The 14,508-nt window shown below is 46.0% G+C and overlaps 1 protein-coding gene across 3 annotated transcripts in view; it reads right to left on the reverse strand.

The window, feature by feature from the left end:
- ADCY9 (adenylate cyclase 9) overlaps nt 1–12,842 on the reverse strand; it is a 93,261-nt gene extending 80,419 nt beyond the window's left edge. For 2 of the 3 annotated variants that reach the window (XR_014226872.1, XM_082292203.1), the window contains exon 1: nt 10,633–12,842. Coding sequence is in view for 2 of the 3 variants with exons in the window: in XM_082292203.1 (XP_082148329.1) it covers nt 10,633–12,331 (1,699 nt within the window). In the remaining variant the exon portion in view is untranslated. The remainder of the gene's footprint in view (nt 1–10,632) is intronic. The other variant, XM_082292204.1, reaches the window with a different exon arrangement.
- Between the last annotated feature and the right edge of the window lie 1,666 nt (nt 12,843–14,508).

A 14,508-nucleotide genomic window follows, 5' to 3' on the forward strand; every position in this document is an offset into this window, starting at 1 on the left:
TCCCACCTCCCATTACCAACTGGTAAGTTCTATGATGCTCCCTATTAAATAGAACCAAGCAAAACTTTTATTAAGAAGTGTCACCAGTTCATGAACACGCAGCCATTTGTGCTACAAGAATTAAACACATTTTCCAAGCTGACTAAACACGATTCAAGCATCTGATTATGAAGAAATAACAGACTGCGACAACAACTCGGATCATTTTCACATAAAAAACATTCTAAGGGTGCACACAGTTACTGAAATGCTACAGATTCACATATACATGGGGAAAGAGAGAGTATGGAGTGACAGAAGGGGGAACAGCTTCCCACTGCCAGAGGCAGGGTTAGATGGGATAACTGGGAAGAAATTCTTCCCTGGGAGGGTGGGCAGGCCCTGGCACAGGGTGCCCAGAGAAGCTGTGGCTGCCCCTGGATCCCTGGAAGTGTCCAAGGCCAGGCTGGACAGGGCTTGGAGCAACCTGGGCTAGTGGAAGGTGTCCCTGCCCAAGGCAGGAACTGGATGATCTTCAAGGTCCTTTCCAACCCGAACCATTCCACAATTCTATGAGCTCAACACCTTTACATAAATTAAGATTTTTGGACTTATTTGTGGAAAATTATCATCAAATATCAAATTAAAGTATCTGACACAGGTAAGAAAACATGACTTCACTGAAGACTAGCAGACCTTTTGTTTATCTCTGTATCCACAGCAAATTCCAGCAGCAGCAATGTTTCATAACCAAAGACGTATATGTTACTTTAACATTCTCAGCAGAAAAATTCAGTTGCTGATCATTAAGGATTCCAGAACCTCGGGTGAGGCACGGGGTGTGTATGTTTCTCTTAAATGGTTTATTGGAATTATGAAACAACTTATAATAAATTTTCTCATCCTCACGTGGTATTTTTAAGAACACTCTCCGCTTCTAGATGATGCCACATTGCCAAGCAGCAAGTAAAACATTAAACACTATTCATATTGTCTCATTACTAACTCATATGTACATGGGACAGAATCTCTTTCATAACATTTATCTTACCAGCAACGTCAGTCCCAAATAAGGAGTCAGACAGATGCAAACAACTTCACAGAATCATGGAATGGTTTGGGTTGGAAGGGACCTTAAAGTCCATCCCATTCCACCCCCTGCCATGGGCAGGGACACCTTCCACTGTCCCAGGCTGCTCCAAGCCCCGTCCAACCTGGCCTTGGACACTGCCAGGGATCCAGGGGCAGCCACAGCTTCTCTGGGCACCCTGTGCCAGGGCTTTCCTATCCTCACAGGGAACAATTCCTTCCCAACATGCCATCTAACCCTGTTCTCTGGCAGTGGGAAGCCATTCTCCCTTGTCATGTCCCTCCAGGCCCTTGTAGATAGTCTCTCTTCATGCTTCTTGTCAGCTCCCTTCAGGTACTGTAAAGCCACAATTGCATCACCCCAAAGCCTTCTCTTCTCCAAGCTGAACATTCCCCATTCCCTCTGTGTTTCCTCATAGGAGAGGTGCTCCATCCCTCTAATCAACTTAGTGGCCTCCTCTGCACCCACTCCAAATAAGAGCCAAGTTTTAAAAATTGGAAATAGATGGGAAAGGCTAGAAAAGCCTTGGATCAAAGCCTGGTTATCTGCTGGTGCACAGTCACTGTGTGTGACACCGCAGAGCCCACATTCCTGCCCTGGAAGCCTGTGGCCACTTCTTCTCCAAGCACAGGCCGAACTCAGACCTGCTGGAAACAGCTCTTCCCAAGCATCATACTGTCTAAACAACGGAAATTCAGAGCTGATGTTGTACCTGGTCTCTTTGCAAATAATGCCCTTACAGGAACATTTCCTCATTACATCCTGCCTGTAGCACCGCTCCTGTGAGCAATTCCAAGAGATTTATCTGCTGGACACTCGTCCAAGTCGGTCAGAGGTTAGAGACACTCAGTACCTACAGGACACGCTCCAAGTGTCCACTAAACACGAGTTAAAGAAGGCAAGAATTTGATTCCAAGAACTACTGGAAACATCTATGGAAAAGCTTCCCAGGGAGGTCTTCTGAAAACAGCACAACCAAAAATTAACTCCTACTCCATCTCTGAGGCACGTGCATCTGAGTCAAACAGCAAAGCTGCACATTTAAAAACTGAAAAGATCCCATTTCTGACTCAAACATCCTCATTTCTCTAATGAACTTAAAGAATTAAGCATCCAATATCAGAAAAAGAAGTTTTCATACATTTCCTGTAGTCTGTGTCAATGTTTCATAGCATGTTTTATTTAAATTACACACTTCACTTTTTTTTTTATGAGGTGGGTTTTGTTGAGGGGTTTTTGGGTTTTTTTAGCTTATTGTGCATTTAAATGCAGTGAAACTACAACTATTTTGTCCCTTCAAACATACAAATAATTGTTAATATCAGTGGTACTTTTTACCAGTTAGTTTTGCTTTCCACTTTTCCCCTTCTGTTTTGAAGGTCTTCCTATCAAGGCCCACAAATTAGTAACACTGGAAGGAAATTAAGTCTTTATAAACAGAGACAGCTGGATTTGGATGCTTTTGGGCTCTTTTCTGCACAGCCCCTCTGCCCCCATTGCAGTGGCAGGACCTCTGGTTTATGGAATCATGTGCCCAGCAGGAGCTCTGGGAATTCCAGACTGTGATGACATCCACACAAGCGGGTTTGAGTTAACTTCAGCTGAAGGAAAAAAAAAAAAAACAAAAGGAAGCAAACTGCTCTTTCATGAGCAGATCATCAAGATGTTACTTTTCCTTTGTTTGCATGTTCCTGCACATGTTAAGCAGCAGGCAGAAGGAAAGATCCTATCACCAAGCTAGTGGACTTTATTCAGCCAGTTCTTCCGCACTGTGCCAATTTTGGAGATTTTATAAGTAATGCTACTTTATGACAGCAATGTGATTTCTAAATTTATCAAGTCAAGTTGAAGGCAACAGTTTCAGACGTGCAACAAGAGGAACAGTAAGTGCTATGAGTGAAAGAAAGACTTGCAATATAATCGTTATTTAGATGGTTTGCCAAGAATTCCCACAGTAAATTACTGTAGCAAATACAAACCCAAAAAATTTACAGGCAGTTGAGAGGGAGATTTTGATCCTCAGGGATGCTAGCTGAAGAAACATATCTAGAACATTTTGTTCCTCCACAAAGACATTTCAGAACCGTGGAAAAATATCAACCCCTCAAACCACATATCTAGTGGGTTTATTGATCAAGGTTAAAACATTTGGGAGGGCAAATGAAAGACAGTATTAATTTGGTGAAAACGATTTGGCTTGAAAGGGCAGTAAAGATTTCTGGGGTAGTCCAATACTGACAAATGCCTTGCCAGAACCACCTCACCAGCCAAATCTGTCCTGTTGCCCAAGACAGAAGCTGCGCCCAAACACAACCTCTAGGGAAAGAACGAGCTGTAATTCCATGGTACATCCCCAGTTTAGGATTCTTTCCCAACTGCCACTTTATGTTTTCACAAATTATTACTTGGAAGTAAGCAGCTACACTTTCAAACCCTGCACAGCTCTTCTTTAAACTGAGTTCCAACAATTCCCTCCAAACCTATGAAAGAGCCATCACAATGATGCAAACTTATATAACAGAACCTGTTAAAATGTGTTAATGAGGCTATATTGACTAGCTGGCTTCTCTGCAAAAGCAACTCCCACTGCAAGTTAAAAATTTAAAGGCTAGGAATTTTTTTTTCTTCCTTTCTTTTCAAAGGACAGAAATGAGATTGAAAATCATCTAAAAATAGCTGAGAATTTTCAAGTGTCAGCTGTAACGGAAAGAGGAATGGCTGTCTCTCCTTACAGAGCCAGGATGGATGGAGTGAGCTTGTGATTCAGGATCAAGACAGAGACAGAGCTTACATACTAACTGTAGATGGTAGGAAATAATTCTAATTTCCTAATTTTAATAATATTCCAGGACAATCTACAGCAAATTCAAATCCAGTGAAATCCTACTTCATAAGTGGTGAATGTAAATTCTAAAATTCTTTGCCTGCCAGCAGAAGTGAAGTACATATTGTGAAATAACTGCAGAGAGAGTTTTAAACAACCCATTCAAATCATGCATCCTCCTCATGACAGAAGATGAATATAAATTACATGTCTTTGACTTTGTTTTGTCTTTTCCATCAATCTTTTTCCCCAAGAAGCACCATGTCAAGGCTTTTATTTAAAGAAGGCGATCTCTCGCATTTAAACGGTTTCCTACCTCTGAAGATTTTCTGATGTAAACAGGAGAAGGAAGCTCAGATTTGCAATTTGTAGGGTACCTGTGTACATCATGCACCCAGATTCAGGAAAACCAAAGACAGAAATACAGGTGAAAGACTGCAGATGATGATCACAGAATGCAGCAGAAGCCATGGTGTCCCTCCAGCATCACAGGACCTGAGATTTCAGCCCTCACCTTTCCCACGTTCTGGAATGAAGCTCCAATGTGGCCATGCTCACTTGAGCTCCTGCAGGATGTAAATGTTTTAAGGTCTGTTGAAACTGTTCCTTCACTCCACAGTGTTCATACAGGGCTTAAATAGGCAGAGCAGCAATACTTGACAACCAGACCCTCAGTACTGCCTTGACTTATTTATTAATTAGTGTCAGGACATGAAGAATTGAAACCAGAAGCCCACGTTGTTAAATAAAGCGTATGGTTAGGGTCAGGCTCCATCCCCTTCAAAGTGAAGAATCTTACACGAGTTCTAACTATGCTTATAAATTATTTTTCACTGTGCCCAGTCAAATTAGCCTGTAAACAAGTTATCAAAACTCAAAGCCTCAAACACCAACATCCAAGTTTCCCTTAAATAATAAAACCAGTGTGAATATTTTTAATGGAGAGATTTTTCTACTTGGTTTTGTACAAATAAAACTATGAGACTCTCAAAAAAATCTTCCTCAAAATTTGGAGAAATTATGACCTTCCTGTCCAGGTCTGGCAGCAATCTGAGCAGTACCTGCACAGAAACTCAGGTTCACTTAGAGAAAAAGTTATATCATTTCATCAAGTCATATTTGGAAAGCTCAATAATCACTAGATTTTTCTACCAAGTTCTTTCTTTTGTTTACAGCTATTAAAGACATCTTCACAGAGTGAAGACTTGACAAGAACCAGGCTGAGCTACTATACTCACTATTTACCTCCTTTTCTTTATGCTATTACATAGTAAAATTACAGATCATGTCAAAATGTTAAATCAATGTAGAATTTGCTTCTCCCTGGCAATATGCCTTCATGCAAATTACCTCTAATTATTATTCTTCATCTGTCACTGAACACTTTCCATTTTTGAAATACAGGAGTGAAGTCAACCTGTGTTTGGTATTTTATTTTCACTGACACATAAGATCATGAACCACTACCTCAACAACAGTTAATAGGTCAGATTATGTAAAGCTGATAAATTGACTGGTCATTAAAATTTTCTGTCACAGTCAGCACTCAGAATTCTCTTTGTGGGAAAGTGGAAATACATACATGTTTACTTAATTACCATTTAAAAAAAAAAAGGACATTTTTTCTGTCTATTTTTGCCTGACCATCAGATCAGTATCAGAACACATGAAATCCAGAATCACAGAGTCTGTCGCAAGCCAGTTCAATAAATATAAAAAGCCTGTATCTAAAGACTTACATTTATGGAACATGATGAAAACAGAAGTTGAACAGAAAGACCTGCATGGCAGCTGGCAAGACATGACACAAGCACCTTAACCCCCCTCACTGACTCCAAAACCCTCACTTGTTAGAGACTAAAGCTGCCCTTAGCCCCAGAGCAAAGCTGAATCTGCAGAGCTCTCTGCAGAGCCATCCTGCTGGCACAAGCACAAGCCTTCTAGATTTACACTGTGCCCAGCAGGCTGGACTCAAAAAGCCAAGGAAGACTTTCATCTGATCTTTCATCTACCTCTGAACTTCCAGAAGCACACGACAGCTACAAGTCCTCTGTGCACAGCGCTGGTTAAGGACAGGGAGTCAGGGCAGGAGGGAAGACTCCAGTGCTGTCAGGGTGTGATCGTGCTCTCCCCTGACTGGCCGCGGAGGGGAGGAAGGGAAGAAAAATTCAATTATTTCTCTCTTCATAACCTGACCCAAGATTTTTGTCTTTCAGGAACACCCTTGCCGTGTTCCCTGTAACCCAAACATGAAGCAGCAGTGGAGTATCAAGTCACCAAGGAGAGCTGTGTCCCACATGCCATGGGAAAAGCATCCCCTGGGTCACAGGCTGCCACCCTGTAAAGAGCCAGGCTACTCATGGACTAAAAGGTTTCACTATTGAGCAAAATGGCAACTTTTATAACCAATTTACTTATTACTAAAGAAATGTTTAAAATTAAAGCAGATATTAAAAGAAATAGAGAACAGTGAAAGCAACGCATCAGCTGGAGATCTTTGATAAGCTTTATCAGGAGCAGCCACTGCTGGCCACAGGTAAACTGGAGGGTGTTCCAGCAGTAAGTGCTGTGAAAGCCAACCTTCCCTGTGCCACCAGCCTTGGCTCAGCCAGGTGACAGAGAGCACAAGAATCCCTTAGCATTTTCTCCATTATGAAATAAGGGACAAAATCAAGAGAAAATCGTGCCTGTATCATCAAGAGTTTCTAACAGGAATGCAGCAATAAAGCCACTCCTTGAGGCAAACTTAACAAGGAGATGTCTGGCTGCAGAAAGTTCAGGAATTATTTTGGGTATCAGTGCACACAGAGAGGCCCCAAATGAAATCATGGTTCTGCTGTGCTATGCCCTATAAACACAGAGAAAGCATTCTTGCCCCAACATGCTTACGTATTTTGAGCACTCAAAAAACAAGATGCCGGTGACCCTGGTATTTCTGGAAGAGTTGCTGGCTGGTAAATAGCAATATTGTGACCTCCTAAGCAACAAGAAAGAGAAATGCAAACAACCAAGAAGAACAGAGCAAAACAAAAATATTTCCATAAGCAGAACTCTTTATATCCCAAGAGATCTCTGCCTCCGGAGCTCGAAAGGGACACATTAACCTACGTTATGTGACTCTCAGTATCCCATAATCTTCAATAAATTTATTTGATAGGAAGCTCTGCAAGAAGACAGAGAAAGTGAATTGTCTCAAATCCTACAGTGAAATTATTATGGAAGATATAATTGAACTGGTGGCTGGGGTTTATCTGTGGACCTCAAAAAATCCACTCCCAACACTGCTCTCCTGCACTCCCTTCACATCCAAGGGGATCAGGTGCTGTGAAAACAGGGGTCTAAGGAATCTTAAAACATAGAGGAGTCAGAAACAGGCAAAAATATTGCAAGGCATCACTGGCAAGCTCTCCTTGTTGGTTTCTTTTAGACACCATCAGAAACAGGAGGGAACATACTAGGGCCCCACTGCTTGCACTAAGGAGCCAAGGAAGCAAAGGAGGAAAAAAAGATATTCCCATCCTAAGATTTCAGTGAACCACAAAACAGAAAGTAATTTAGTTTTGCCTCATCTACTCCAAAAAAAGAGGAAGAGCAGCACTAGGACAACTTGGGGCACATAAACCTGAGTATTCCAAACGGAATGGGGAGCAGGGTTTTGAAGCAGTTTGCCCAAGTGACTCTTCCACACCCTGCTTTGGTGCACACTCGAGAGCTGTACCTGGATTCCTTCGGGGTGAACCGAGCCAAAGGACTCGCTCCAGGAGCACGCCTGACGTGCTCCAGCCACAGAGATGCTTTTGTTTCAAGACCTGCTCCAGGAGCAGTGTTAGGTAGAAGTCCTGAAGTGTGTGGAACGTGGGCACCGTGTGCTCGGCACCTCCCACTTTGCTCTTTGAAGAGTTTACTTGCTCCTTTTGACTCAGCCTCAAAGATAGCTACGACTGCTGCAGCTCAATTAAGAGATAATATACTAGACATACAGCATTAAAAATAGGATATAATTAAGATATCAGAGGTTGAAAGGAAGCTGAGAATTGAAGTACTGGTAGGGAAACAAAGCTTATGTCTGTTATCTGTACAGCACTTTTATACTTGAATAGAGTACAAGGTATGACATAATTAAACAACCACAACAAACTTCCTCTTCTCTATCGCTACTATCAACGGATTCTCAGGGAAAATAGTACGGCAAAGCTTCCTAACAGCACCTCCATTCACAGAACTGAGCAGATGCTTGGCAGAGATCAATTAAGAGCTGAAATCTCAGTTTCCCTTATTAAATCTCAGAGCTGCTCCCTAACAAAACCCTCCCCTGCAGCAGGTCCTACACACCAGCCCATGGCACTGCTGTTTGATGGCTTTTATCATTGGCTTTGATGTATTTTTTCCCCTGATGGCATTTACCTGTCAGCTGAGTAATCTGGCTGCAGAACAAAGTTCTGAGGAAACAGGAAAAAATGGGCAGCTCTGAAGCACCCACTACCTACCACGTCCCCTGAGGGTCTGTGCATGGGAGGGAACAGAGTAAGTGTGCTACAAACCTGGGGCTAAGGGCAGTCATGGCAGAGGTTTGCTTGGCTTAGAAGTACACACAGCCTCTGATTTCTGTAACTACATAAGACATTGGTAAGAAATGGCAGCTGATTACAGCTCCACAAAAAAAACCAGAAGGGAAATGGGGAAAAAGCAAAGCCCAACCCATATTCCTTGTTAAAGTAATTCTTACCACATGCTCCAGATGCTTTCAAAGCTACATTTCAGGGTAAGAAGAGACCACTAAACGTCAGTTCACAAAGCAAACTTCATCTTATCTACACTGCATACCAGTTTGTCCATCTGTAGTACCCTGGCTGAAGTAGGAGCTGTGAAAGGCATTCAGAGCTGCAACATCCAAACCTCTGTACTGAGGAGGCAGAGCAGCCTGTGCCCTCTCATGATAAATGCAACCAAGGACAGAACAGAAGTCTGAGAAAGACCAAGAAAAACCCACTGCTGGCATGTGGTATAATTGCTCTACAAAGTGCTCTTGTGATCTCCTAGAAAATATAAACAAATAAATAAGAAAATTTAAGAGCAGTACCGTCAGTCTCCACAACTAAGTTCATGTCAGTTTGGGATTAATATTGAGAACAGTTATAAATGCAGCAAAAATACTGAATTTTATTTGCTGCTACAACACAGCCTTTGCACTGCATTTGGCTGTAAAGGTACATGGAAGAGGGAAATATCATAGGGATGTTTCTCTACAACCTGTTCAATTTATTTTCAGTAGAACAGCAAAATCCATCTTAGAGTAACAACGAGGTTACATCTGATGCTGTTTTCTTGAAAGCACACTCCCACTGAAATACATCAGTGTCAACACTTTTCAAAGAAATTAACTGAATCTGTATTTTTAGAAGCTAAACAGAAAGCCAAAGCCCAGGGACACACATCTGCTTCAGTCCTGTGGCTCCCAGGCACCAATGTCACTGCTGATGTCGTTGCTCGCCGTAAGCCTCCCGCTGCCGTATGCATGTGGACAGCTCGCTCACCAAAAATAAGTTTTTGTGTCACATCAAAACAAGCACCTGCCAGGGGCAAGTGGCTGCCACTGCCACCACTGCTCTGCAGTGCTCTCCCCACGTCCTTACTCACTGACCTTTCTACCACCATCCTGGCCTCCTTTTGTGTTTGTTGCCACAAATATCTCCTTCCTCCATCACAACGTCTATGACTCCTTCGGGTTCTTCCACTCAGTTTTCCAGCTTACTTCATAAAAATGGAATACATATCTATATCTATATATATATATAAACTTTTACAAGCAGAACGAATAAACTCACAGAGCATAACAGGGTTTGTTACATATTCCACTCCCATTTTGATCCATCTGCTCCCCACCTTGGACTATGAGCACTGCAGACAACAATCTCTCTGAGACAAAGGCACGGCACCGAAGAGAGACAGCTTTGACAAAACAGACAATTAAACCCTCAGCTCGTACAACCCTCCTGCACGCGCCTCCAAGTGCTGCTAGAAAGCAGCCAAGGGTTTCACTTCAAAATGAACACTGCGGAAAAATGAAAATCAGACCCTTAACCAAGGGGAACCGAAGGATCCTTCATTTTCTTCTCTAAAAGGCAAATTTGCCATTTCATCCCCAAATCCTTCGAGCTGCAGAAATGAGAGCATCTGCCAGCTTACTGAGCCACCTGAGTAACTTTTTCCAGCCTAACTCCAAACTGCAACAACTTGCCATATCAAACTGCCAAATCTACAGTGCTCATTTCTTTCTGTGAATCCAGCTGTCATTTTTCCCAAATGCCTTCACAGTCCCAACTCTCCTGATGCCAAAAAAACCTTTTCACAGATATACATAATTTTGCAAAACACATATGCTCTCTGTATGCCACATGAAGTCAATTAACAAGTTTACTTACTGAATTAAAGGATGACACACAACAGTAAAACAAAAACCTCTTGCAGACAGCAAACACATGAACCTTCTCCTCCCTACGAGGCAACACTCTCACAAGGAGCGCTGAGTTTTAAAGCCTATTTTGAGTTCCACAGATGATCTTTCACACTTATCTCTGTGGCATCTTTTATCCTGTAATTCCCCTGGTGTCTGTGATCACCAGCACACAAAGTTAAATGTAAAACACGTTCAGTTTGCAAGTCAGCAAGCACAAAGCAGGCACTGGGGCAATGCTGTTCCCTCACAAAAGAAAAACAAGTACAAAATAAAAGCACGTACCTTTTAACTGGTCGGCTACCACGCTCTGACCGACACGCTCAACCACCTTTCCATCCTCCATTTCATAACGATCATCCAAATATTTGGCAGTAGCTTCCGAAATATGGACCTTCCCAGCCACCCCGAGCTGCTCCATCAGATTGGCCAAATTGACATCGTTGGACCACACATCGAACTTGAACCTCCTCATTCCCAAAATGCCACACAGGACTGTCCCAGTGTGAACACCGACTCTCATGTTCACCATTTCTTTCTTCTCCTGGCAGAACTGCTCGATGGCTTTGATCATTCCCAAGCCCATTTCGATGCAGCAATAGGCATGATCTGCCCGGGGCTCGGGGCAGCCGGCCACGCAGTAGTAACAGTCTCCCAAAGTGCTGATCTTCTCACATTTAGTGTCCTCACACAGACGGTCAAAGCGTCCAAAGAGGTCGTTCAGGAGTCCCACCAGGGCATGGGCTGATTTGTTGGCGCTCATTTTCGTGAAGCCAACAATATCTGCGAACAAAATGCTCACTTGCTCTATCTGCTGCATTTTAAAAGGACGGAATATTATGGGGGTTTTCTGTATGGAGGGCTTCTTCTTCCTGTTTTTGGGGCTTGAGGTGGAATGACGTTTGATGGAGTTTTCACTTTCATCATCCCCCTGCTTCATTAAGTCATCGGCTATTATTCTTGGCATAACAGAATGAATCATCCTCTCTTTCAGGGCTTTTTCCACTTCCAAGTCTTTTCCATGCATGATGGATTGCCCCACTTTCAGGAATGTGCTTCTTGATCTGACTTCGGACATGATAAATAAATGAATACCGATGGCGTGGATGCAGATGTGCAGGAAGGCTTTACTCAACAGCTCCCAGTAAACCGCACCGGCTCCCAGAGGTGTGAAACAGTTCTCATCACGGAAGTGATAGCCAAAGGTCTCGAAGAGGACCGAGTACGACAGTCCCAGAAACAAGCTTAAATACAGGGGTAAGTGCATCACTGTGTAAAGCAACAAGAGCACTTCAATACACATAGAAAAACTGCCCACTTGAGAAAGACAAGTGTCTGTGGGATCTGCCGGGAGAGTCCGGTTGGACATGTCACCACTTCCTGAGACAGGCTTCACAGCCTGGAACTGCGGAGCGAGGGTCAGAGCAAACACCAGGAGGGTGAGTATCAGTGAAGTCCATACGTAATGGCGGGCATAAGTCTTAGTGAAAGTGAACACAAAAAAAGCTACACATACCAGGAGGAAGCACAGAGCCGGCACCATGAAAACAATCTGTTTCTCTCTCATGTGTATGCCGAAGTAGATGCCCCAGAGCAGACAGGCCACGCCGATGTAGAAGAGAGCATAGCGAAACCTGCGCTGGGTCTGCGGGAAGCATCTCTCCATGCAAGCCTCCTCCAGGTTGTTGGAGTCGAACTTGGGGTTCCACCACTTGGAAGAGGCCCTCTCGAAGAGCTGCGGCAGCTTCTTCTGCCGGCGGAGGCCGGAGCCACTGCCGCCCGCTCCGCCGGCTCGGCGGGTGCCCCCCGACTCCCCCGAGCTGCAGCTGGAGGAGATGCTGTACTTGCAGTGCTTAGAAGAGGTGCAGCCCTGGTGCTGCTTGGGGTTGATTTTCACCGTCACGCTGTTGCTGTCCCCACTGGAGTCGCAGCTCACCTCGGTGCTGTGGTGATGCAGCAGCTGCTGGTGCGGTGGGGAAGCCATGTTGTTAATTCCTCCTCAAGAGCCCGCGCCGGACTTGGGTCTCTGGGATTGCCGAAGCCACCTGGCTCCTCGCAGGGTCGCCTCTAGTCTCCTCCGGTCCCCGCCGCGTAGGGGCGGCCGGGCAGCGCCGCGGCGATCGGCTGCTCGCCGGGCTCCGCACACAGCGCGCCGGGGCAGCCCCGCATAGTCCCCTCGCCTGGGCCGAGCCGGGCCGGGGCTGCCGCCACCCGCCACTGGCCCCGCTCCCCCGCAGCCCTCCCGAGGCGCGGGGCGGGCGGGCCGCTGGCTCAGCCCCGCGGGGGGGACGCCGGGCCCCCGCCGGGAGGGGACCGCTCCTCCATGTCGGCTGCAGCTGCCCGCCGCTTCCTCCCCGCACGGCCGCCGCCGAGGGGCCGCCTCCCGCCCTCAGCCGCCCGCCCAGCCGGGACGGCAGCAGCAGCCGCTCCCCTCTGCTCCGCCCGCCCGCCCGTCTAAGGGGAGGAAGGGGAGCGCGGGGACGCGCTCAAGCGGCCGCCACCATCTTCCTGACGGCACGGGGGGGGGTCGGGGGGGCTGCGGGAGCGCGCCCCCGCTGGCCAATTGGGCGCGGCGGCGCGGCGGGAGCGCGCCCCCCCCCCCCAACACACACTTCCCGCCTCAGTGCGAGGGGCGCGGGCAGGAGTGGGGACGGTCCCCTCAGAGAGCGATGGGCGTGATGATGGTGGCACCCTCCGTGAGGCAGGGACGGGACAGCGAGGGGTAGCAGGAGCCGGGCAGCCCCTTAGTGGGGACAGCCCGCGGGGCCGGGCGCCGGGGTTCCCGGGCTGCCCCCGCCACCGCCCTCCCCACCGGCTGACATTTGCCATGCGCAGACAACACGCACTTCACCAAACAATTGAGCCTGAGCCCCGCTGCAAACTAGCTGGATTATTTTTCTCCTCGCTCTCCGCTTGTTTATGGCTGACGCTATCTCGCCTGCCCCGCTCCCTCGGTTTCATTATCTCTCCTCGCAGATGGACCGTGGCTTTCCTTCTTCACAGGGCTTCTCTCTGCTGGTGCTATAGCTCCCTCTCTTCTTCCCAGCTCTGCATCCCTCACCCTTGCTCGCAGGTGATGTTCACAAATTGATCCCACCTCATCCCTCTTAGCCCCTCGGCTCCAGCCCTAGTTCCTCCTGCTATGGCTTCTACTTCCCTGAATGCCATTTGCTGTTTTCCAGGTGAGCGTTCCCCAGCAAAGCACTTCACTCCAGCCGTCCTTCCTTCTGCAGTCCCTTCTCTAAAGACCACACCATTCCATAAAATAAAGCCAAGGGCACTAGTGTAATAATAGTAATGTTGTGGCCAGCAGAATCAGGGCAGTGACCATCCCCTGTGCTGTGGCACCTCCAATCCTGGGGTAAGTTTTTGGTCCCTCTAGACAAGACAGACATTGAGAGGCTGGAGAGTGGCCTGGGAGGGGTCTGGAGCACCAGGAGCGGCTGAGGGAGCTGGGAGGGCTCAGCCTGGAGAAAAAGAGGATCAGGGGGGACCTTCTCATACCTTACAGCTCTCTTGACAAGAGGGTGCAGCTGGGTGAGGGTTGGGCTGTGCTCCCAGGGAACGAGGGACAGGATGAGAGGAAACAGCCTCAAGTTGTGCCGAGACAGGTTGAGGTTGGATATTGGGAAAATTTATTCACTGGTGGTCAGATGCTGGCACAAGGTGCCCACGGCAGTGGTGGAGTCACTATCCCTGGAAGTGTTTAAAAAACAAGTGGACATAGTGCTTCACAATACGGTTTAGTGGGCATGTTAGTATTGGGTCAAAGGTTGGACTCGATGGTCTTGGAGGTCTTTTGCATCCACAGTGGTCTGTGATTCTCTGTAATCTTTTTCGAAAATAGTAATAGAAATCTGTGTCCCCACAGTTACTGAAATTGAAACCTGCCCATTTTTTCATTTCCTTTGTAAGGATGTTCTGTAACCATGCTGTAATCTATGTTTCTAGTATTATTATTTAGAAGAAATTTGTATTTCCTGATATGCTCAAATATCAAAATAATCTCTAAAAAATTCCAATCAATAGCAATAGTTGTTCTGGTTTTGCTGTGACATAGTTGTCTCTTGAATTCCAGCTAATGGCTCAGCTGATCAATATTGTATAGCGAGTGCTGCTTACCATGCAGCTCTTACATAAACACTGTTGGGAAGAGAGAAA

The sequence above is a fragment of the Coloeus monedula genome (genome assembly GCF_965178545.1).
Source record: "Coloeus monedula genome assembly, chromosome: 16".
NCBI classification, from domain to species: domain Eukaryota; kingdom Metazoa; phylum Chordata; class Aves; order Passeriformes; family Corvidae; genus Coloeus; species Coloeus monedula.